At 36.5% G+C, this 24,340-nt stretch overlaps 3 protein-coding genes across 5 annotated transcripts in view; all 3 read left to right on the plus strand.

Moving 5' to 3' along the window:
- LOC119773639 (protein FAM102A-like) overlaps window positions 1–8,373 on the plus strand; it is a 40,474-nt gene extending 32,101 nt beyond the window's left edge. The window contains exons 9-12 of the mRNA XM_038270696.1: window positions 810–1,023; window positions 1,604–1,725; window positions 7,543–7,612; window positions 7,687–8,373. Of these exons, the coding sequence (XP_038126624.1) occupies window positions 810–1,023; window positions 1,604–1,725; window positions 7,543–7,612; window positions 7,687–7,732 (452 nt within the window). The 3' untranslated portion in view covers window positions 7,733–8,373. The remainder of the gene's footprint in view (window positions 1–809; window positions 1,024–1,603; window positions 1,726–7,542; window positions 7,613–7,686) is intronic.
- A 5,836-nt stretch (window positions 8,374–14,209) lies between these two features.
- Window positions 14,210–18,372, plus strand: dpm2 (dolichyl-phosphate mannosyltransferase subunit 2, regulatory). The gene is made up of 4 exons (XM_038270698.1): window positions 14,210–14,266; window positions 15,546–15,635; window positions 16,244–16,346; window positions 17,871–18,372. Exons 1-4 carry the CDS (start codon window positions 14,264–14,266, stop codon window positions 17,924–17,926), a joined length of 252 nt encoding a protein of 83 aa, XP_038126626.1. The 5' UTR covers window positions 14,210–14,263; the 3' UTR covers window positions 17,927–18,372.
- Window positions 18,373–23,113: 4,741 nt separating this feature from the next.
- The window catches only part of pip5kl1 (phosphatidylinositol-4-phosphate 5-kinase-like 1), a 34,838-nt gene continuing 33,611 nt past the window's right edge, over window positions 23,114–24,340 (plus strand). For all 3 annotated transcript variants that reach the window (XM_038270701.1, XM_038270700.1, XM_038270699.1), the window contains exon 1: window positions 23,114–23,313. The gene's annotated coding sequence lies outside the window, so the exon portion shown is untranslated. The remainder of the gene's footprint in view (window positions 23,314–24,340) is intronic.

Raw genomic sequence — 24,340 nt, forward strand, 5'->3', positions numbered from 1 at the left:
GCATGTTAACACGGTAATGTAGGCTTGATTTCATTATCTGACGCATGCAGAAACACACCAGGAACCTGGAAACTTACTAAGTTACAAAAAAACATTTAAAGAACAAACATGTTTCATTGATAAATATACAAAAATGAATATTAGGAACTATATTTATCAAACATTATACTGGGCAAGTAAAAATTGTTTCTGGGCAAACATCTGGGCAGATTGAACAGATTTCAATTTTTTACCACTTGCTCTTTGGGGCAAGTGGTAAAAATCCTTAACTTCAACCCCCGTGTATATATATATATATATATATATATATAATTCTTAAATTAAGTGTATTTACCCTTAATTTGTGTAGTAATATGCACTTGAAATAAGACAATGCAATTGTTTTTTTCTTCTTTGAAATGTAAATTGTCTTGTTACATTGGCACAGTGTCTCACTTTCCTCCTCAATTCAAGAAAAATGCACTTATTTTAAGAAAAAAAATTACTTAGATTTTTGCAGTGCATAATCAGCAAGCTGGTAGGCTATAGTATGCATAGCATTCTAACCAGCATTTAACCAAGCTAGCCAGCTAATTAACCCAGCTAATTCATTCAGTTAATGTAGAAATCTGATCATCTCAAATTAATTTGTTGCTGTGGACAAATAATCAAAATCAAAAAGACTTTTTGTTAAAGAGAATTTCACTGTTAGGAAGGAAATAACAATCAGTGAAATTAGGAGTTTTTTTCTCCATACAGGACTTTAAGACAAACAGCAACATTTTGAACTCATTCACTAACTTTTTTCCCTCCTTCCTCCCCACCTCCAGGCTACAGCACAGGTCACTCTCGCTGCTCCAGCCTGAACGACCTCAGTCACCACAGAAACGCCTCCTCCAGCAGCAGCGCCTCCTGCGGGGTCGCTCACTCCTCTCAGCCACCTCCCTCCACTCCCACCAATCCTCTACGACAAGCAGCTCCTACCAAGCCGGAGAGACCTCCTCCCCCCTCTGCAGCAGCCATTCTGTCCAACAGGTCCTCCAGGTAGGTTCACACACCTGCCTCCACATGTTCTCTGAGTAGCTGATCTCACATCAGGCGTGTCAGGACTGTGATACCGATGAAAGGAAATGCTTGAATCCCAGGCATGTGCAAACATACATGCCTGGGATTCTTCAGAAATTCACACCGCTGTGCAACTAGAAGAAAAAATGTGAATTTTCCACCTGGTATGTGAACAAATATAGACAGAATCTCCATTATAAATATATTTCTTCCTATTAAACCTACAACAAGCTAGCCATGCTTGGAGACCTTGCTGAATAAAGCTTATTAATCATGATGTCCAGCTGGAAAGAAATCAGAAATTACTTCACCGGAGCAGCTGGTGCTTCTCATCATTCTGGGGAGGGCCAAGAAGTCAAACTATTATTTCATAGCTCTGCACTGAGAAAGAATATAGCAAAACATCTCAGTCAGCTGTTACTCATCCTTAAAGGAAAAGTCCCGTCAGCAAGGAATGATCAGTTGATTATTTATAGCTAAAACTAATACGTTCAGCTAATGTTTATATCCCATATGTTACAGTTTAATGTTTGGTTCTGATCGACCTGCTGATTTCCAGGAGGAAGAAGGATGCCGTGGAGAGTCGGCACAGCTGCGTGGACGACACGCGCATCGATGCCGACGACATCGTGGAGAAGATTATTCAGAGCCAGAATTTCTCTGAGGGCAGCAGCGATGAAGGTTCGGGTCAAACAAAAAGAAAGCTGCGATTTCTCTAAATTTATGCGCAGTGGAACAGTTAGTTTCTTATGGAGCCCCTAAAGGGTAAATGAAGAGAAATAAAAAAATTATTATTTCTCGTGCGCACCAGATACTTTCTCGTGCACTCTACTTAGTTTCTCGTGCGCACCAGATACTTTCTCGTGCGCTCCACTTAGTTTCTCGTGTGCACCAGATACTTTCTCGTACGCTCCACTTAGTTTCTCGTGCGCACCTGATACTTTCTCGTGCGCACCTGATACTTTCTCGTGCACTCTACTTAGTTTCTCGTGCGCACCTGATACTTTCTCGTGCGCACCTGATACTTACTCGTGCACTCTACTTAGTTTCTCGTGCGCACCTGATACTTTCTCGTGCACTCTACTTAGTTTCTCGTGCGCACCTGATACTTTCTCGTGCACTCTACTTAATTTCTCGTGCGCACCTGATAATTTCTCATGCGCACCAGATACTTTCTCGTGCACTCTACTTAGTTTCTCGTGCGCACCTGATACTTTCTCGTGCACTCTACTTAGTTTCTCGTGCGCACCAGATAAATTTCTCATGCGCACCAATACTTTCTCGTGCATTACTTCATTTTTACCATTGCTCTTGGGCAGTGTAAAATACTTACTTCAACCCCGTTACTTAGTTTACTAGTCACATTATATATATTCTATTATACAGATATATTTATACTATATATAGTATTATGTTATATATATATAATTCTTAATTAGTGATTACCTTAATTGTGTAGTAATATCACTTGAATAAGACAAGCAATTGTTTTTTTCTTTGAATGTAAATTGTCTTTTACATTGGCACATGTCTCACTTTCCTCCTCAATTCAAGAAAATGCATTATTTAAGAAAAAATTACTTAGATTTGCAGGCATAATCAGCATAGCTGGTAGGCTATGTATGCATAGCATTCTAACCAGCATTTAACCAAGCTGCCAGCTGATTACCACTATTCTTCAGTATGTAAATCGATCTCTCAATTAATTTTTGTGTGGCAATAATCAAAATCAAAAACTTTTTGTTCACAGAGAATTCACTTCTGAAGCAATACAATCATAATTAGAGTTTTTTTCACCATATCTAGGCACTCACTTAGTTCCGTTGACAAACAGCAACTTTGAACTCATCACTAACTTTATTCTCCTTCCTCCCCACCTAATTCTACAGCACAGATCACTTTCTCGCTGCTCAGCTTGAACGATCTCGTCAGCACACGTACGTCTCGTGCCGCACCACTAGCCTTCTCGGTCGCTACTCTCAGCAACCTTCTCCAGTCACCACCCAGAAGCAGCTCCTACCAGACCGAGATACCTCTCCTCTGCAGCAGCCATTCTGTCCACGGTCTCCAGGTAGTCACACACTGATCACATGTTCTCGAGTAGCTGATCCACATCAGGCGTTCAGATTATCCGATGAAGGAAATGCTTGAACTTCCGTGCTGTGCAAACATATCATGCATGGGATTCTTCAGAAATTCACCGCTGTGCAACTAGAAAAATGTGAATTTTCATGCGCACCTTGTATACAATATAGCAATCTCCATTTAAATATATTTCTCCTATTAAACCCAACAGCTAGCATGCTTGAACTCTGCTGAATAAAGCTTATTAATCATGAGTCCGCTGGAAGAATCAGAAATTATCTCACCGGCAGCAGATGCTTCTCATCACTTCTGTTGAGGGCAAGAGTCAACTATTATTTCATAGCTCTGCACTGAGATAGATATAGCAAAAATCTCAGTAGCGTTACATCCTAAAGAAAAGTCCCGTCAGCAGACGACAGTTGATTATTTATAGCTAAACTAATCGTTCAGCTTAAGTTTACTCTCCCCATATGTACATTTAATGTTTGGTATCTGATCGACTGCTGATTTCCAGGCGACCAGATAGATTCCGTGAGGTCGCACCAGTCTGCGTCGGACGACTACGCATCGATGCCGACGACATCGTGGAGAAGATTATTCAGAGCCAGAATTTCTCTGAGGGCAGCAGCGATGAAGGTTCGGGTCAAACAAAAAGAAAGCTGCGATTTCTCTAAATTTATGCGCAGTGGAACAGTTAGTTTCTTATGGAGCCCCTAAAGGGTAAATGAAGAGAAATAAAAAAATTATTATTTCTCGTGCGCACCAGATACTTTCTCGTGCACTCTACTTAGTTTCTCGTGCGCACCAGATACTTTCTCGTGCGCTCCACTTAGTTTCTCGTGTGCACCAGATACTTTCTCGTACGCTCCACTTAGTTTCTCGTGCGCACCTGATACTTTCTCGTGCGCACCTGATACTTTCTCGTGCACTCTACTTAGTTTCTCGTGCGCACCTGATACTTTCTCGTGCGCACCTGATACTTACTCGTGCACTCTACTTAGTTTCTCGTGCGCACCTGATACTTACTCGTGCACTCTACTTAGTTTCTCGTGCGCACCTGATACTTTCTCGTGCACTCTACTTAGTTTCTCGTGCGCACCTGATACTTTCTCGTGCACTCTACTTAATTTCTCGTGCGCACCTGATAATTTCTCATGCGCACCAGATACTTTCTCGTGCACTCTACTTAGTTTCTCGTGCGCACCTGATACTTTCTCGTGCACTCTACTTAGTTTCTCGTGCGCACCAGATAATTTCTCATGCGCACCAGATACTTTCTCGTGCACTCTACTTAGTTTCTCGTGCGCACCTGATACTTTCTCGTGCACTCTACTTAGTTTCTCGTGCGCACCAGATAATTTCTCATGCGCACCAGATACTTTCTCGTGCACTCTACTTAGTTTCTCGTGTGCACCTGATACTTTCTCGTGCACTCTACTTAGTTTCTCGTGCGCACCTGATAATTTCTCATGCGCACCTGATACTTTCTCGTGCACTCTACTTAGTTTCTCGTGCGCACCTGATAATTTCTCGTGCACTCTACTTAGTTTCTCGTGCGCACCTGATACTTTCTCGTGCACTCTACTTAGTTTCTTGTGCGCACCAGATAATTTCTCATGCGCACCAGATACTTTCTCGTGCACTCTACTTAGTTTCTCGTGTGCACCTGATACTTACTCGTGCACTCTACTTAGTTTCTCGTGTGCACCTGATACTTACTCGTGCACTCAACTTAGTTTCTCGTGCGCACCTGATAATTTCTCATGCGCACCAGATACTTTCTCGTGCACTCTACTTAGTTTCTCGTGAGCACCGGTTACTTTCTCGTGCGCACCACTTAGTTTCTCGTGCGCACCAGATACTTTCTCGTGCGCACCAGATACACTCTCGTGCGCACCAGATACTTTCTCGTGCGCTCCACTTAGTTTCTCATGCGCACCTGATACTTTCTCGTGTGCACCACTTAGTTTCTCGTGCGCACCTGATACTTTCTCGTGCGCTCCACTTAGTTTCTCATGCGCACCTTATACTTTCTCGTGTGCACCACTTAGTTTCTCATGCGCACCTTATACTTTCTCGTGTGCACCACTTAGTTTCTCGTGCGCACCTGATACTTTCTCGTGCACTCTACTTAATTTCTCGTGCGCACCTGATAATTTCTCATGCGCACCAGATACTTTCTCGTGCACTCTACTTAGTTTCTCGTGCGCACCTGATACTTTCTCGTGCACTCTACTTAGTTTCTCGTGCGCACCAGATAATTTCTCATGCGCACCAGATACTTTCTCGTGCACTCTACTTAGTTTCTCGTGCGCACCTGATACTTTCTCGTGCACTCTACTTAGTTTCTCGTGCGCACCAGATAATTTCTCATGCGCACCAGATACTTTCTCGTGCACTCTACTTAGTTTCTCGTGTGCACCTGATACTTTCTCGTGCACTCTACTTAGTTTCTCGTGCGCACCTGATAATTTCTCATGCGCACCTGATACTTTCTCGTGCACTCTACTTAGTTTCTCGTGCGCACCTGATAATTTCTCGTGCACTCTACTTAGTTTCTCGTGCGCACCTGATACTTTCTCGTGCACTCTACTTAGTTTCTTGTGCGCACCAGATAATTTCTCATGCGCACCAGATACTTTCTCGTGCACTCTACTTAGTTTCTCGTGTGCACCTGATACTTACTCGTGCACTCTACTTAGTTTCTCGTGTGCACCTGATACTTACTCGTGCACTCAACTTAGTTTCTCGTGCGCACCTGATAATTTCTCATGCGCACCAGATACTTTCTCGTGCACTCTACTTAGTTTCTCGTGAGCACCAGATACTTTCTCGTGCGCACCAGATACACTCTCGTGCGCACCAGATACTTTCTCGTGCGCTCCACTTAGTTTCTCATGCGCACCTGATACTTTCTCGTGTGCACCACTTAGTTTCTCGTGCGCACCTGATACTTTCTCGTGCGCTCCACTTAGTTTCTCATGCGCACCTTATACTTTCTCGTGTGCACCACTTAGTTTCTCATGCGCACCTTATACTTTCTCGTGTGCACCACTTAGTTTCTCGTGCGCACCTGATACTTTCTCGTGTGCACCACTTAGTTTCTCGTGCGCACCTGATACTTTCTCGTGCGCTCCACTTAGTTTCTCATGCGCACCTGATACTTTCTCGTGCACTCTACTTAGTTTCTCGTGAGCACCAGTTACTTTCTCGTGCACTCTGCTTAGTTTCTCGTGCGCACCAGATACTTTCTCGTGCACTCTACTTAGTTTCTCGTGAGCACCAGTTACTTTCTCGTGCACTCTACTTAGTTTCTCGTGCGCACCTGATACTTTCTCGTGCACTCTACTTAGTTTCTCGTGAGCACCAGTTACTTTCTCGTGCACTCTACTTAGTTTCTTGTGCGCACCAGATACTAATTGTCTTGATGCCAAAAAAGAGCTCAACAGATTTTACTTTCACAAGTGGAGCAGTACGGCTGTTGCCATAGTGTTCCCCTTGATTTATGCATATAAATAACTTTATTATAATTCATGCAGGAAGTTTTACAGATTATATGGACACTGCAATGTAAGTAGAACAGGAAAGGAAAAACAGAAAAAAAGGAGAACAATTGAGAGATAAAAGGTAAACAATGATAAAACATCTTCTGTCTTCTTCATAACTTGCAAAGAGATATGAAAAAAAAACAGCACAACCAACATATATAGTATAAGATATACAATAAAGTAACATTTTCATACTATCGCTGAAGTATAAGTAGTATTATAGAATCTGACATGTATACTGTGGTAGCTGAAGATATGTATAAGAGATTTCCACTGCAAAAACGATCTAAAAAGAAGTAAAAAATTCTTATATTAAGTGTTTTTACCCTTAATTTGAGTAGGTAAATGCAATAGTTTGCCAATAGAATGAGTGTTTTTAGTCTTAAAATAAGATAATTCAATGATATGCACTTGAAATAAGATAATGCAATTGTGTTTTCTTATTTTTAATCTAAATTGTCTTGTTCTATTGGCAAAATGTCTCTTTTATCTCCTCAATCCAAGAACAAATGAACTTATTTTAAGAAAAAATGACTTATCTAGATTTTGATTTTTTCCAGTATGGAAGTGAATCTCTAAGTACCTGGAACCAAGCACCTGTAGTTGATTGTGAAAGTGCACCTGTGCATGTAAAGTTTATCCAAAGAAAAATTGCTCAATAGTGGTTTTTAGGAGCCAAAGAAAGAGGTTAGAATGAAACCGCTACAGATCATCCATTTTCTTTAAATCGCAGTTAAATAAAGATTTATTTTGGACGATTTATAGGTTTGTAGTCTTTCAGAACTTGTGTTCCATTAGAGTTCATGGTGCGTCATGTGATTATCACAGCAGTAACGGCTCCTCTGGGCTCTATGTTTCTCCTCAGACAGCCACTTGAGACTGTTTGTCAGCAAAGATGGGAGCACCGCCCTCGCCGGGACGCAGCTCGCCACCAGGTAGACTTCCAGGCCCCAGGAACCATGCCGGTTCTTAGAGCTCATCCTGATCCCGGCTTGTGTTTGTCTTCCAGAGGAACTCCTGGGATCTTTGAGCCGGTGGTGATAGAGACTCGCTGAGATTCCTCCTGCTCCTTCCCCTGCTGGCTCTGTCGGAGATTGTTCTCGTGTGTTAAATCCGGTGGTGGGAGGCAGTATTTTGATGCTGTCTAACAAAGCGATAGCAGGAATGTAGTTTGAGCGAGTTAAAGTCCAGGTGTGCCCGACCGCTCAGGATGATTCCATCAATTCCGTTTAATCCAGCAGCAAAGACCTGGCAGGATCCAGGCCTGGCGCCATCTTTTACGTTTTCATGTTTTTTTCATCTGATCTCCAAACTGTGCAGCACACTAAAAGTTAGCGTCGCAGGGGCTCACCACTACGTTTCATTTTATCTTCAGAAAATGGATAAGATGTAGATTTATTTTAAATGTTTATTGTTTTTCTGCCAAAACTGATCTAAGGAAATGGATAAAAAAGCTGCAAATAATCAAGAAAACAGGTGATAAAACCCAAACTAAACCCCAAAAAAGTTTCAGATCAGCTGATTTCTATTTTGCGAAAATTTATAACTACGTAAACTTAAAAGTTTGTGGCGTTTAAAGGAAAAGTCCGGTCGGCAAGAAATGATCAATGGATCATTATTTATACCTAAAACTAATACGTTTGTGGTGATTTAAGGAATTTATCGTTAATCAGTAAAAAAATAAAAATTATAATTTTCGTCGCAGAGCCTGGGAGCGGCCATTTTTGCCCAAATATAGTAGCCCCTCCCTCCTGCCATCTTCCAGCAGTGACGTCACGGTGCGGTAAGCCTAGCGCCATTCTCCCCGCTTTACAAGCTAAATCAATGGGAACTACTAGACACATCTGCAATCAACAACAATTATTGAAGATTTCCAGAGGACTTCACCATTAAAATTCACCAGAGCTATAGTGAAACTGACAATGCCCACGTGCATGGCAGCTGGATGATGGAATACATCGAAAAGAGTTATTCCACCTTTCTGATTCCTGATCCTCCACGGACGGGTTCGTCGTTGGATTGCCAACTTGAAGAGGGAGGATTTGCCATCGAACTTCTGGCCAGAGAAAAAACCCGTAATATGTAGCCAACATTTGGAAGAAGAATGTTTTCAAGATGACTTGGATAATAGCGCGTTGTGACAAACACCAGATACAGCACTGGGACTTGATCAACAGCCGATACCGCACCGTGACGTCACTAACCAGTAGGTGGCAGTAGTGTTCTTTGACAAACATGGATGCCTCCAGTAAAGAACATTCACATTAAATTACTCTTAATAAAAAAAAACGTATCATTTATTGAAAATTAGGTTATAGTTTCATATTTAAAGTACTGAATATTAACAGACTTTTCCTTTAAAAGAGGTCAGATTTTCGTCTGATCTAAATGACACCCTGTTATTATTAACCTGTTTTTCAAACTGACAGATTCGGTTCCGCCTTTCAGTAAAACGATCCGTGATCCAAATGTAGAAACGTTTCTGTTTATGTGAGTGAATCATTACCTCATGCTGCAAACAGCGATGTCACACCTGCAGTATGTTACTCAGGATAACGCGGCTCTCTGTTCACACTTGTTCAAGGCTTTAAGGGTCTGCAACCTTTCATATCCAAAGAGCCGTTTTGCCCAGAGTACGACCAAATAAAAGTTGTTTAGAGCCGCAAAATATACCATGACTTTTTCTAGAAAACCTTTTTTTTTTTAAAAGCTTGTATAGGAAATTAGTTGTTTCCATCTCAAACAATCAATTCATATATTTTTTATGTTAAAACGTATAATTTTCAAGCTAATTCATAGAAAAATGTCTCTTAAAACATTTTTCTGGTTCTTTTAATCTCATTCTTTTCCACCTTATAAAAAACGCTAAAGCTATTCATACTGGTATATATTATAGTAAATTATTTAGCTCTTTATATACATTTTAGCCACTATTAAGAGCTGCTGGAGAGGGTCCAAAGAGCCATATGTGGCTCTGGAGTCGCAGGTTGCAGACCCCTTTAAAGTTTAAAGGATGCTATCGCAATATGTCTGGTTTTCTAACACGCAAAACATTATTTAGTTTCACCTGAATACCTCGTCACTAACAACAGGCTGCAGAAATAAGCTTTGGCTAATAATGTTCCTGTAGTTTATTGGTGTCTGATCACTGTCTGTATGTATTTAAATATTTTGCACATAACCTCTGAGGAGGCCTGCTAATAACCACTGAAAACACAGAGATTGGAAAACCATCATGGAACAGCCACACTGCAAAAAATGAAAATCTAATTTAGTAATTTTTACTTAAAATAAGTGCATTTTTCCTCTAATTGAGGACGAAAGTGAGCCACTTTGCCAATGGAACAAGACAATTTACATTTAAAATGAGAAAAAACAATTGCATTTTCTTATTTCAAGTTCATATTATCTAATTATCTTATTTTAGGAGAAAATATACTAATTTCATTGGCAAATCATCATATTTACCTACTCAATTTAATTCAAACTATGCACTGGATAAACGTTCTAGAAATAAGTAAACATTTCTTAAATTAACTGTATTTATCATTAATTTGAGTAGGTGAATGAGATAGTTTGCCAATGGAATGAGTATTTTTAATCTTAAAATATGATATTTAGATCATATGCACTTGAAATAAAACAATGCAATTGTGTTTTCTTATTTTAAGTGTAAATTGTCTTGTTCCATTGGCAAAATGTCTCTTTTACCTCCTCAATCCAAGAACAAATGCACTTATTTTAAGAAAAAATGACTTATCTAGATTTCGATTTTTTCCAGTGTGTTGGATGAGATAATAATGTCTCTTATTTAAACACTGATTCTTTCGCCCTGCTTTTTTTATTTAGTTTAAATCCAAACCAACCTATAAAATTCTGTGACATGGTTTTAGTGCTAAATGTGATTTAACATTTAGCTCGTCTTATTGCACTTCTACGCACAGTTTGATTCAGTTTATATTTCCAGAAACATTTAAAACGATTTTCTGTGAAACAGGCTGAACATAAAAGTTGCATAAACCACTCAGGAAGGAAGAATATCACTTTTACATGCATTTATAAAGTGTTTTAGGCCAATAAAAATGCAGTAAAATCGAAGATTGTCATCTTCCAACTGCCCTTTTAGTTGCTATTTTTTAGTTATGTTTACTATTGTTGATTTATTACTTCATAATTTTTAAAATAATTCATAAAAAATCACTGTTCCTTTATTCCTCGTTGTCGTTTAGAGCAGCTAAACTAGAGCAATAAAGATCTGTTTCTGCTAAGTTCCTTCCTTTAGCATTTAGCTGTGAGTGGGGCTGCTAGTTGCTAACTTTTTTAGTTGCTAACTTTTCTAGTTAATACATTTCTAGTTAATAATAGGCAGATCTAGTTAATAATATAACATGTGATGCACAAAAGTGTGATGTAGACACTTTATTGACTTCTGTATGTATTTGTCTAGCTATTATCATTAAACATTAAGTAATTTAGCCACTAACTGATTTAACTGCTGTGTTTAGGAGTTAGCGGGCTTGCTAATTGCTAATTTCCTCCATGTTTTGCTTTTGCGCATTACTTTGGTCACAGTTTTGACAAATAGTACTTTTAAAAATGCATCTTGCCTCTGTTTGCTTTTGAAAGCACCTGTAGGAAAATAACTTTGTTTTTTAATATCTTAAACATTTCACAATTAACAACGCCAATTGATGCTAACTGTTTTTAGCCTTTGCTTTTGCAATCATAAACTTAGTCCAGTTATGCTTGAAAATATAATACTGAATTTTATATGATCAGTTTTTAATCTGTTTCTGTGAGAAAACAAACACCTCCATTCATTATTACAGAAAAAAAAGACTCAATGCGGCTCACATTTTTTATTTCTCTCTTAGTATGGAATCATAGTAGTGCCAAAACAATATAAAAGGGTATGAGCTTTTTAAATTTAAACTTGGAGTTAGTTGGATGGAAATTTTCTTGTTTTGCGTTACTTTCTCACTTTTGTATCTATATTTATTTCATAACTTCTTAGAGGAAATATTTTAGCTTGTGCATTTGTTCTAAAATATGTTAATAACAACAAATAGATAAATAACCAGGTATTACACTGAAATAAGAATCAGTCAAAGCATAAAAAAATTATTTAAACTCTACAATAAAGTCTGATTTCAAAGATGATGCCTTTTTTTTGTAAGTTGTTCTGAAATCCATCAATAGCATTTTTATTTTTTAACCCCGTTATAGCTCTACCAGTTTTCTTTTTACTCTGTTAGTTTATTGTTTTTTTTTTTTTTTTTTTTTACAGAAATTATTAAGAGCGCCTTAGAAAAGCAACACCTCAAAAGAGACCTTTAATTCTTTGAAGATATTAGTTATAATTACTGTAGTGATTGTAGTAAACTAATTTGGATTGCTTAGCTGATTTATTTATTATCAATTAGTGCTAACGCTTTTTCTGCTGGACTGGAAAACTTGGTATCATTTGTTTTTGGTTCATCTATGCTTTATAAGTACTCTACCATTTATGTTCAAAATCCTTTACATATTTTTATTTATTTTTGTGGCACTAGTATGATTCCATACACAGGGAAAGTATGTTGGATTAATGGTTTATTTTCCAACACTTACTGTTCATGGGAGTCCTTTAAAAACAAAAAAAAGTGAATGGGGATATTTGTGTCTTTAGAGAGAACTGTTCTTTCCAAACCTTTTGTGATATAAAAAAGTCATTTTAAACGTTTAGTAATTAGTGAGTAATTAGCACCAAGGTTATTTCTGCTGGACCAGAAATGTTTGTAACGTTGGTTTTTGCTGCTCCACCTGCTTTCTGTCTTCACACTGTTTGCTGCTGAGTCTGACTCACTCAAAAGAACAGACTTCAGTCAGAATTTAAATCTTTAATTCCATTTCCATTTTTATGCTAAGCTCCAATTGGTGGAGAACACTTAATGTTTCTCATCTGAAGGGTTTTCCAGACTTGTCCTCATCTTTGAGCACAGACGGCTTTCTGTGGTTCTGTCGGAGGGGTGTCGTTGTTCTGGGGTCAGTCCCACAGCTGCTCCAGGACAAAGCTTGGGTTGTTTCAAACTAACAATAGACAGTGGAACCTCTCAGGATGTGTTTGTTTGTGGATGTTGTTGGGAATTCTGGAACTCCGTATGCATGCAGGTCATGCATTTCTTACTGATATTAAGATGCAAACTTAGTTTTATGTCACATTCTGCTCTGAGTATTTAAAAAAGAAATGACTATGTGCAAATCGTTTGCTCGTCGCTGCAGAAACAGTTCCTGAAACGGTGAAACATTTACACTCCAGCAGGCTGGTCTGATCATCACCGTATGTGAAAGCTTAATATGACCACTGACTGAATTACACTCCAGCCGTTGAAACCAAGATGGCCGCTGCTGTATTTCACTCCAGAGAAAACGTCCATCAGGCATGCATGACCTGTAAAATATTTCTATAGTTTTTATTCATCAAAGTATTGTATTTTATGGTGAGAAAGGGTTTTAATATTTTATAACGATTTAAATAACAGTAAAGGATGGGATTATATTTAGTATTTTAAGCTTAAAGGATGTGTTCGGTAAAGGGAATGTACTGAATCCAATCAGATTCAGCCTTGTTTTTCTAACGATTTACTTTCAATCAAACTTTTCCTGCAGGAACCTACAGTATATATAAGATATAAATGTGAGCAGGTTATTTTGGGTACATTTATGATCCTTTTTTGTTATTAGTATTGATTGAAACTGATTTTTTAACTATTTTAACTCTTAGTTTTTAAACAATTGACACTGTAAGAGTTTATCTGTTTATAATTTTTGTACACAGTCAAATAAAGTAAAAATTACTATGATTCACTTCATTTTGTGTATTTTATTTGTTGCATCCACATTTGTGTAAATAATTTGTTTATTTATAAACAGATACTTGCAAAAGTATTTACACCCTTTGAACTTTTTCAAATGGTGCATTATGGTGGAAGAAATACGACACCTTTTCTGTGACGTAAGTAAGTAAATACAATCCAGCAAGTTGCCCTCAGAAGTGACCTGATTGGTAAACAGTATCCAATTTTTTATATTTTTTTTAATAAAATGTTTTGGAAAAAGTTTAATGATATAAAATGGGCATAAATACATTTTTTTTTATCATTTTTTTTTTTTTTTTGAAAGCTCTACTTTGTGGAGTTTTGTAGAACTAACACAAAAATATTGGCTCTGTTTTTACCTGTCGAAGATTAGACTGAGGACAACAGAAAGTAGAGATGGATTTTAATGTAAATTTAATGTCAATTAATTTTAATGTGTATTTTATTTTAGTTTATTATTTATTCTAGTTTAGTTTAGTTTATTTTTTCAGATATTTTAATAGTTTAAACTTTAATTCTGGTTTAGATTTTTTTTTTTTACAGCTAATGCCAAAATAGGATTTATTTTTGTTTTTCCTAGAGGTTACATTGTCGAATCTTTAGCAGACAGTAGTGAAATTGTATCCTACGGCCGATAGGGGGCGATAGAGAGAGGAGCGCATTTCCGCAAAGTTCAGGAGAAGAAGAAGGAAGCGTCAACAAATAATTAATCACTACGTGGCTGTAAACATGGTAAGAAACACAACAAATAAACCATTCATCGTAAAAAGGCAAATTTAAAATTATATTATCAGCGTTTAATGGAGCCTGACCGGAAGATGGGAGCTGAAGAGCAAAGCTAATGTCGGATGAAGTTAGACTGCTAGCTTGTAGCCTAGCATTAAACTGAAATCTGAGTTTACACAATTTATATATATATATATATATATGTTATTGCTGCGTTTAGTCTCAGTTTGAAGCTGCTGCTTTGATTATTCAGTCTTTTAAATTATCATAAAAATATAAAAACAATTATAATAGAAAAGAAAACCTGCTGTTTAAATCAGCAAAAAGAATATAGAAAAGAAAAATGGTCCCACAAATATGGACCTCAGAAGAAATGTATCAGAATAACATACTAGTGAAGAGTTGAAAGATAAACATTAAAATACTGTACTGTAAAGTGTTTAACAATATAAAACTTTGGACATTTTTACAGTAATGGATATTTGAAAATAGCAGCAATATCAGAGATGTGCTGAATGACAGCAGCAGGTTATTTAACTGACTAAGGTAGAAGGTAATGCATGGACACCCTGTTTATTTAGAAGAAATACATCTTATCATATTTTTTTTACAAAGCTGGCTGATTAACCCTAAAGTCTTGAGATAAATGATCAGAGTTTGGTCTGAAATCCCCTAAAATATGTTTTAAAATAAAACCATTTTAAGGAAGAGAACATTCAGCTGTTTCAGTTATTATTCATTATTCTGCTTTAAATTCAAGTTAACTTGATAGCTTAGATAGATTCAAATAGCTTTTACTCTCTTCTTCATTGATTACTTTATTTTTATATATAACTTTAGGACATTTATGTCCTATTCTTTAGCCTGTTTTCAGTTGTGATATTTTCCCAAATTTTACAGTTTCAGCGTAAACCAGCAAAACTCTGGATTTAGAAACATGAGGTCAGGATTATACCACCGTGACTCCCAGATGGGGAAAGGTTCCTCTGACTCTCTTAGTTTGGGGTGGAAACAGCCTGAAAATGTCTGGAATTTGAAGTATTGTTCAGGTTATATTGTTTGAATTTTTCCCACTTTATTCTTTCGTCTAAAAGTTAAATCTGTTCCTCTGTCCTTTCATGTTTCCAGGCTTTTGTTGTCTTAATGGCGTCTTTGCCCTTTTTTCCAGCTCCAGTTTTTTCCAGGTTTCCAATTTAAGACCCGACCAGCACAGAAACATCTGCCTTCAATTCATAATGAAGCAAAATGAAAACAAAAACAAACCTTTTTTTTTTTTTGTCTTCAGGCTACAGGAGCGGATCAGGTTGTTGGGATGAGTCTGGTTCTGTTCAGCCTCCTGCTTTTCTCCTATTACACCGTCTGGGTCATAGTACTGGTACGTTCTGTCTGGATCCATCAGATCCGGTCCAACCGGGCTTCTAGACATTATTTTAGAACCAGAACTATGCTGATGGAAATTAGAACTAAGATTTGCTGAATTACTTATTAGTTTAATCTGTAAATGTTGTATTAAATCCGCCTCTTTCTGGTTTCTGTAATATTTAGCTTTTTACTTTTATGAAATGTTCCAAAAAAAAAAAGTAAAAAAAAACCAATCCACTGGACTTTGTTTCCAAGTTTGAAGACGTTTCTCTTCCATCCAGGAAGATTTTCAATACAAATTGTCAGGAATATGTAATGAAATGTATTTCAGGTCAGTTCTGATATTTTAATAAGAAGATATACCGGCATTAACATCGCTATTAGATTATGTTAACATGTAACCTTGAGAGATATTAATAGATTAGGTTCATTTCTCTCCTTTTCAGTTTATGTCATCAGTTTGTTTGTTTCATTGTGTCCAACAGGTTTGAAAATATGTCTGATATCCTTAAATATCGATTATTGGCCATATTAGTCATATTAATATCGCTATCAGCCCAGATCTTCTGATTCCTGATGAATGTAAATCCTGTCTGATGCAGTTTTTTTGTCTTCTTGCAGCCTTTTGTGGACAGTGATCATCTCCTTCACAGATATTTCCTCCCTCGGGAATACTCGGTCATCCTGCCTGGAATCGCTGCAGTCGTCCTGCTGCTGTGCATAGGTCAGAGCCTCCCTCTCTTACATGTGTTTCCCTGAACTTTAAGCTCATCAGCCTTTCTTTATCTCTAAATATCAATCCGGTTCTGCCTTCCTGGGTCCAAACCATTCCAGTAAAACCTGCTTGAGTTTCATGCAGACCTCTGTAGAAGACGAGGATTCATTATATCACAGCAAGTTTAAGAAAATCTGAAGGAAAACGTAAATTGCAGCGGCTTAAAAGCAAAACAGAGTTAGAGAAATTAGAGGAAATGAGGAAAAAATAAAGGTAAAATGTTAAAGAAAATGGAACGATTAGTCTGGAAACTTGGCTAATAATGTTCTGATAGGTCAGCCAAAGGCAACTCTGAAAATTATTTTTTTTATTCCTCATTTGAAGCAGCTGAGGGTTTCAGCACTTCTACAGTTTTCTGGGATTTAATTCCAGATTATTGCAGCATCTTTTAGTTTGTTTTTTTTATTTTTGGATTTCCACTTGATTAAAACCTTTTATTGAAGACACTAAGCAGTTGGAATATTCTGATCCGATATTGATAGTGGAAATTAGGGATGCACGATATAATCGGCCCCCTATCGGTATCGGCCTTAAAACTGAATATCGGACATCGGCCACCCCACCGATATTTAACCCGATATTTGATCAGCTTCTGAGTTTCTGAAGTCTAAAAAAAAAAACTACTTCTTCTTCTTCCTCAAAAACTTCTTTTTTACAGACTTAAAAACTTCTAAAGACGAGGGAAAAAATATTGATCCATTAAAATATCCCAATATCTTCATATGCTGATATATTGCCATTTAAAAACACCATATCAATCTCTTTTACTAATGAAATATTGCTATATGTCATCGTTATGCTACGAAATCCCCCGAAAATTCACCAAATGTTGCCATATTTTTATATGTTGATATATTGACGCGGTATCGATCTATTTTACTAACAAAATCTCACAAGAATTTGCAAAATATCACGAGAGTTTGTAACAGAACGATGAAATTTCACGAGATTTTGAAAGTAAAATAGATCGATACCGTGTTTTAAAAAATCTATTTGATATCAGCATATGAAAATATATTTGAGTATATTATTTTTCAAAGTGTCAGAAATGGATAACAAAACTGCTATTTTCAACGACTACTTATTTTTGTCCAGCTTTAACATCGGTATCGATATCGGTTATCGGCTACATGAGTTTTAAAATATCGGATATCGGCCAAAATCCCAATATCGTGCATCTCTAGTGGAAATCGGTCCGATATAATTCGTAATATATCGGCCTGCATCTAAAATCTCCAATTAAAAGCTGATGGAAAAAATCAGCTTCTGTTTTAAGTTTCTTTAACTTATTGATAAATAACCAACAGGTCAAATGTTTGTTTTATTTCTTATTCACATTTCTGTATTCAATCGAGGTGGATGTCATCTGCAGGGTATCAATAACCTTTGCTCCGTCCCTGTCAGATGCTTTAGGTGAATACTAATGAATAATTACTAATGAATGAATACTAATGAGATGTTTCTGCTCCACAGGAGCCTTCACTGTCGTCGTCGTGTGGAAAAACCGTAAACCAAAGAAGGTGGACTGAAATCCGGATGTTTTTGGAGTTTCCTCTGCAGACTTTCTGACTGCCTTTAGTCCTGAAAGGAAATCTGATCTTTGGCTCCTCCTAGTGGTTGTTTCACAGAAGATCGACTGTCCTGATAGTTTGGATCTTCTCATCATCGCAGCTTTTCTCCTCCCAGCTGTCAGAGATGCAGCCTTCAACCCTCAGAGCCGAGAAAGAATCAAAGAGGAAACAGGAAAGGCGCTAAATAAACCCCAGACCAACGACCTCAGCAGGTTTAGTTTCTACGGTAAATGTTCTGTAATTATTAGATCTAATGAGCTGAGGGACAATGAACATCAGTCGGACTGACGCTGATGAGTTAATGATGAGAACTGAGCCAATGTTTGTCCAACATGGAGACCAATCTGGTGTGGAAATAGTTTCTAAATGAAAATGTCAGAAAATAATAAAGAAATGTAAAAAAACAAAAGTGCACATTTGTTTTCTTCTTTGACATGATGGAAATATTGGCTCCTTTAAAACATTTTAGTTTATTTTTTTTTTTTTATTTCTCTGATCAAACAGCCGTGAAACTGAGACTTAAATAACCTGAAAGAAAATAAAAATCAGTTTGCAAATTCTGGTTTCATTTCTTACGAGACCAAACCTCTCTAAGCTGAGAAAGTAATCAGGGCGCAATTACTTTTCCACACAGGACAAGAGGCGGGTGGGTACCCAAAAATGATACTCAAGTAAGAAAAGCACTACTCCAACTTAGAAAAAAAATTTTTTTTTAACAAAAGTAAAAAAGTATTCAATAAAACATCTATTGATTAATGAGTAACAATTGGATAATATCAGATTGAATGTTTATAAATGATGACTTTAAACTGACTTTATGATCAAGTCCTGACATTTTAAGGACTCAAATCCCTGAAGAATGCAAATATGAATATAAAAGAACAAATTTGTGCAGAAGAAATACTTTCACCTTTTTTATCAACATTAATCTTTAAAATGAGAACTATATAAATGTTAGGACAGGGTAACAAACTGTTAACCACTGTTAATATTCAAAGTTTACTGTATCTTTACATGAATTTGGAATAGTTAAAATAACAGAGGACAGTAGACAGAGATTAAAATCAAGTTCACTGGAAAAACAATCTAGAAATAAGTAAAATTTTTAAAAATTAAGTGTATTTACCCTTAATTTCAGTAGGTAAATAAGATAATTTGCCAATTTAATGAGTATTTTTACTCTTAAAATAAGATATTTAGATAAAATGAACTTGAAATTAGACAATGCAGTTGTGTTTTCTTATTTTAAATGCAAATTGTCTTGTTCTACTGACAAAAGGTCTTTTTTACCTCCTTAATCCAAGAACAAAGGTAACCTGACTCCGCCAGATGGATTTGCTCCGCATATCCATCTGGAAACCTTCCGTTGAAGTAATTTTGGGAAGGGGTGAAAATACTGGTTAGCTGATTGGCCTATGTTGGTGATAGACGGGCCAAATAAACCAATCAGATCTACGAAGCATATGACGTACTAACAGAGCGACGACGAAAACACAACCACAAGCCAGGCTACTCTTGCCGAAACCAGTCGGGAGAAGAGCAAAAACATCTTTTCCTCTGAGAAAAGCCTCCAGAGCAGTGTTTTGCTCTTCTTTCAGTGAAGAAATACTCTGTAATTCCGATAAAACTTGCTCGATAGCCACGCTAACGCTAGTTTCATCGGCTGAAGCCGCCATGTTCTTTAGACTGAACTGTCGCGCTTCTCGTTGCGTCACACCTCAACCCGCCTCAAAGCCAACGCTGATTGGACGTTTGTTTGGTGAACGGCTCCAAATTTTCTTTAACGGAGAGTCTCCAGACTGATCTGCGAGTGAAACCTTGAAAGCTCGCGAGATCAGGATGGTCTCACGAGGCTAGCACAAAGGCACTTTTTTGAGATAAAATGACTTAAAAACATTTAGATTTTTTCCAGTCTAGGAGTAGCAATACTGTACAAGAATATTACTTAAGTACACAAAAGAAATATGGCTCAGTAAACCTAAACCTAAAATTGTTCATCAAGTAGGGCTACACATTTACGCAGTGGGTAGCACTGCTGCCTCGCAGGAGGAAGAGTCTGGGTTCGGCCCAGGGTCTTTCTGCATGGAGTTCACTGGAAAAACAATCTAGAAATAAGTCAAAAGTTTTCAAATTACGTGCATTTACCCTTAATTAGAGTAGGTAAGTGAGATAGTTTGCCAATGGAATGAATAATAAAATAAGATATTTAGATAAAATGCACTTGAAATAAGACAATGCGATTGTGTTTTCTTATTTTAAATGTAATTTGTCTTGTTCCATAGGTAAAGTGGATATTTTTCCTCCTCAATCCAAGAAAAATTGCCTTATTTTAAGAAATAATGATTAATCTAGATGTGAGGGACCAAACTTAAATAAGGACAAAACGATTCAAAATTTTAAAAAGTGCTTTAATTTAATTGTGTAAAAATGGTTAAGAAAGGCTCAAAAGCAATACAAAATAACGTAAATACAAAATAAGATGAATCTGGGCCCAACTTAACTGAGGATCCAACTCAAACAAACTGCTTAAAAAGGGATGGAGTAACCCAAGTTGACAAAATGAGGGAGGCACAACATAACAAAAGAACCAATAAATACAAAATTAACAAAATTTCTATGAAACAAATAAAGAAAAACTACTTAGAAGAAACTATAAGTGAATATTTCAGTGACAAACTCATTGAAAACTTCTTGAAACAAATCTCCCCCGTCAGTCTTTCAAAAATGGTACGCTCCAGGTTTCCTTCTCCAGCTGGTTTGCATCAGCAGCACCTCAAACAAAACAACAAGTGTAAATAAACCGTTCAGACAGACATTAACTAAAGTGTGCACCCATTAGAAAATACCTGTCTAAAATAACCAACTTAAACACAAATTGTAATATAATATAAAGCAAGAAAAGAAAATACTAACACGATGTGATGGTGGGAGGATCATCCACCACACTAGATTTAGATTTATTCCAGAGTGCATGTTCTCCCTGAGCATGTGTGGGTTCTCTCCGGGTACTCCAGCTTCCTCCCACAGTCCAAAAACATGAATGTTAGGTTAATTGGCTTCTCTAATTCTCCTTCGGTGTGAGTGATTGTTTGTCTCTGTGTTGCCCTGCGATGGACCCCATAGACAACTGGATAGAGGCACCAGAACCCCTCATGACCTCAGAAGGAAAGCGTGATGGAAAATGGATCAATGGGTTACTTAAATAAATGTAACTAATTACTACCCACCTCAGGACTTACCTTGAGTCTTTTCCCCCTGATAAATTTCCTCATTATTTAACAGAACTGAGTATTTTAACATGAGAGGCTTCTTCTTTATCATAAATGACTGAAGAGTTCAGTTTATCTCCAAAGCTGAAACATCTAGATCGCATTATTCCTTTCAACCAGAGAGGGGCAGCAGATCCCAACTTTAAACCTCGTTACTGAACTCTCCCTACCCTGGTAATAAAATGAGTTAAATTATTTAACTTTACTAAGGAGTTTTTAGCTTCAAATTTTGCTGAATATTATCAGTCTGGTATAAAAATCAATAAATCATCTGCATTTAATGAAAGTTTACATTCATTCCTTCTGTAGATTAATCCTGTAAATCCTGACTGTTTGGCTGAGGCTTTTCAGTTTCTACCAGGAAGGGATCTAAAGGGCCTTTTTAGCCCTCAGTCCATGTAGATACAACTTATTAGAGCCGCTAATGGTGCCTAACCCTTTTAAGAATAAAACAAAACAGAAAATTACTTTTTTTTGGTTTGAAGTCCTTATTTGGCCTTTTAACAAAATATATAAAAAGAAAAAATATTAATAATTTATTGCTATGCAATAAGTCAAGATTATTTTTTGTGTAGTCTTCTACTGGCTGTTATCAGGTATATCTGATTGTGTACAATAGGATTTTGAGCAAAGTTTTTACCATTAAATTATGCAAAAGGTGTCAGATGCAAAACCTTTCAGAAACCGTATGTATCAAATATGATACATTTGGCATTACAGGGTTAAAAAGGACTTTATTTTTTGATAATTATCTAAGACGTTTGATCAGATTTTTAAAGAATCTAAATTTCATTTCTATTTGAATTTTAAATAAAACAAAATGTTTTCTAAAGGAAGTTAGATGCCCTTTTTGCTCCCTTTATAGAGCAACTTACAGTTTTTAATCACTTGCATACCCCTTACTAATGGAGTCCCTACATTCCGCAGTGAGGTCTAGAAGCACAAGATCTATATCCAGCCATTCAACAAAGATACTGCTATATGGCTGTACAACTTATTTTGGCATTTGACCAATTAGATGAGCCCTTGAATGATGTATTACCTATTGTTAATTAAGTTTGAAAAAAGTTAACAAGTCAAGAAAACAAGGTAAACAGCGAATTGAAAAGTTAAAAAGTAAAGTTAATAAGCCTAGTTAATTAGTTAATTATATTTAGGTGTATAAACTGAAAATACAAGTTCAAGTATCAGCATTAATAACTCTAAGGTTATGTTGTACCAAAAAAACAAAAAAGGTTTCTTTCCCTTTCAGAGTGTTTTCCACAGATTTCTTATAGAAGCACTTTTGTTATTTTTCTTATTTTAATCGGGCATGTTGGCGTTTCTTGTTATTACAATGACATTCATTTTTGTCATCACAATATCCATATATTTTAATGTTACAAAGGTAATAAGTTCTTGTCCTGGATTCCAATAACACTATTGGCTTGAAATGTGGATTTTCAAAGTATTTCACTGAGTGCGCTTTGAAGGATTAATATTATTTGAAGTAATAGAAATAGGTCTTCAAATAGGTTTGTTTTTTTGTGGATGATGCATTTATATTATGAAATATGTAGTTTAAAATCTAGATAAAAAATAATATTATCAATATCAATATCGTTTTTGGACCCCTGGTGAGACAGAATCGCCTGCTCATGAGGAGGAAGGACTGCGATCACTATAGTAACCGTCACTGGGAGGCGTAGTAACTGTCCCCATTCAACCAGGTCCATCCTTCACAGCACCCAGTGACAGGCCCCCTCTGGTCTTTGGGTCGGGGTGGGGTCCTAAAGGAGAGGCCTAAACTTACAGCTGGAGTATCAGTCCAAACCAAGCCTGTCTGCTCCCCAGAGATAACAGCTGGTTGCATCTTTTAAAGGTCCGTAGCAGAGGATCCTTGCACTTTCTAAACACAGATGACTGGTTCCTGGCTGGTCAGACGATTGAAGGAACAGGAGCCTGACTGCTGGAAGCCAGCCTGCCGAAAACTCAGACCCATCTGCTCAAGAAGACACAAGAGTCCTGCAGATTTTAGCTCCTTCTGGATCTGAATGTCCCTCTGAGCCGCAGTGAGCTGATCAGAACCCACTGAAGGTTTGATGCAGATTCTGGCTAAATGCATCAACAGCAGCATCATTTCCTCTCATGTATTTTTATTGTTTTTGTTTCCTTAATGTTTGTTTATATTCCTCTCAGCTCTGTAGGTTTTAACCAAGTTGGTCCAACTTTTCTTTACATCCTTATAACAGGTCTGTAATGAGGCGCAGACATCAGTCTGGATATATATAAATATATATATATATATATATATATATATATATATATATATATATATATATATATATATATATATATATATATATATATATATATATATATATATATATATATATATATATATATATATATATATATATATATATATATATATATATATATATATTTATTTTTTTTTGTAACATAATCAATCAATCCAGGTACTGATATTATTGTTAAAGTCAAATAAAGACAGAATCCTAATACAAATCTAAATAGATTGAGGAGAAAACTGAAATTAGAATAGAAGTACATAAATTAAATTAACTTAATAAGAAGAAAAAAACTTCACAAAAAAAAGCAAATGCAGAAAAGGAACTATTCCATTTTATATGATATTAAAATAAATTAAATTATTTATTTAGCTCTAATATTATTCTGTAAAATATGTGGTCCATGTTTTTTCAAATTTTCAAATTTTCAAAAAGAATACCAAGAATGTATAAAAACAGTTCTAGAAACAATATGATATATAGAAAAATAGTAAACTGCTTCTTTTTAGGCATTAATAACATTCCATAGAATGTTTCTGAGTAAATCTTCTCTATAAATGTTGTAATTAAGATCATAGTTAGATATTTATCTCCCTTCTGAAGCCAAACAACCTAACTGATGATATTTTAAACCAATTAGGTCGTGTTTTGTTTTACCTATGGTCCCAATGATCCAATAAAAATAATAAAATAAACTTTTTTCCCCATTTATTATTTATTCCGGCATAATTCTTCCTGGTAAAAGTTTCTAAACATTAATGTTTTTCATACATGAAGAATAAGAAGCAAAGTTTAAAAGTTCAGAACAAACA

The sequence above is a fragment of the Cyprinodon tularosa genome, unplaced genomic scaffold (genome assembly GCF_016077235.1).
Source record: "Cyprinodon tularosa strain WSP-4 unplaced genomic scaffold, ASM1607723v1 ctg773, whole genome shotgun sequence".
Classification (NCBI taxonomy): Eukaryota; Metazoa; Chordata; class Actinopteri; order Cyprinodontiformes; family Cyprinodontidae; genus Cyprinodon; species Cyprinodon tularosa.

Coding starts and splice junctions, on each gene's coding strand:
- dpm2 (XM_038270698.1), top strand. Junction 15,636..16,243: donor CCGTCTGGGTCATAGTACTG/GTACGTTCTGTC, acceptor GTCTTCTTGCAG/CCTTTTGTGGACAGTGATCA. Junction 16,347..17,870: donor CGTCCTGCTGCTGTGCATAG/GTCAGAGCCTCC, acceptor TCTGCTCCACAG/GAGCCTTCACTGTCGTCGTC.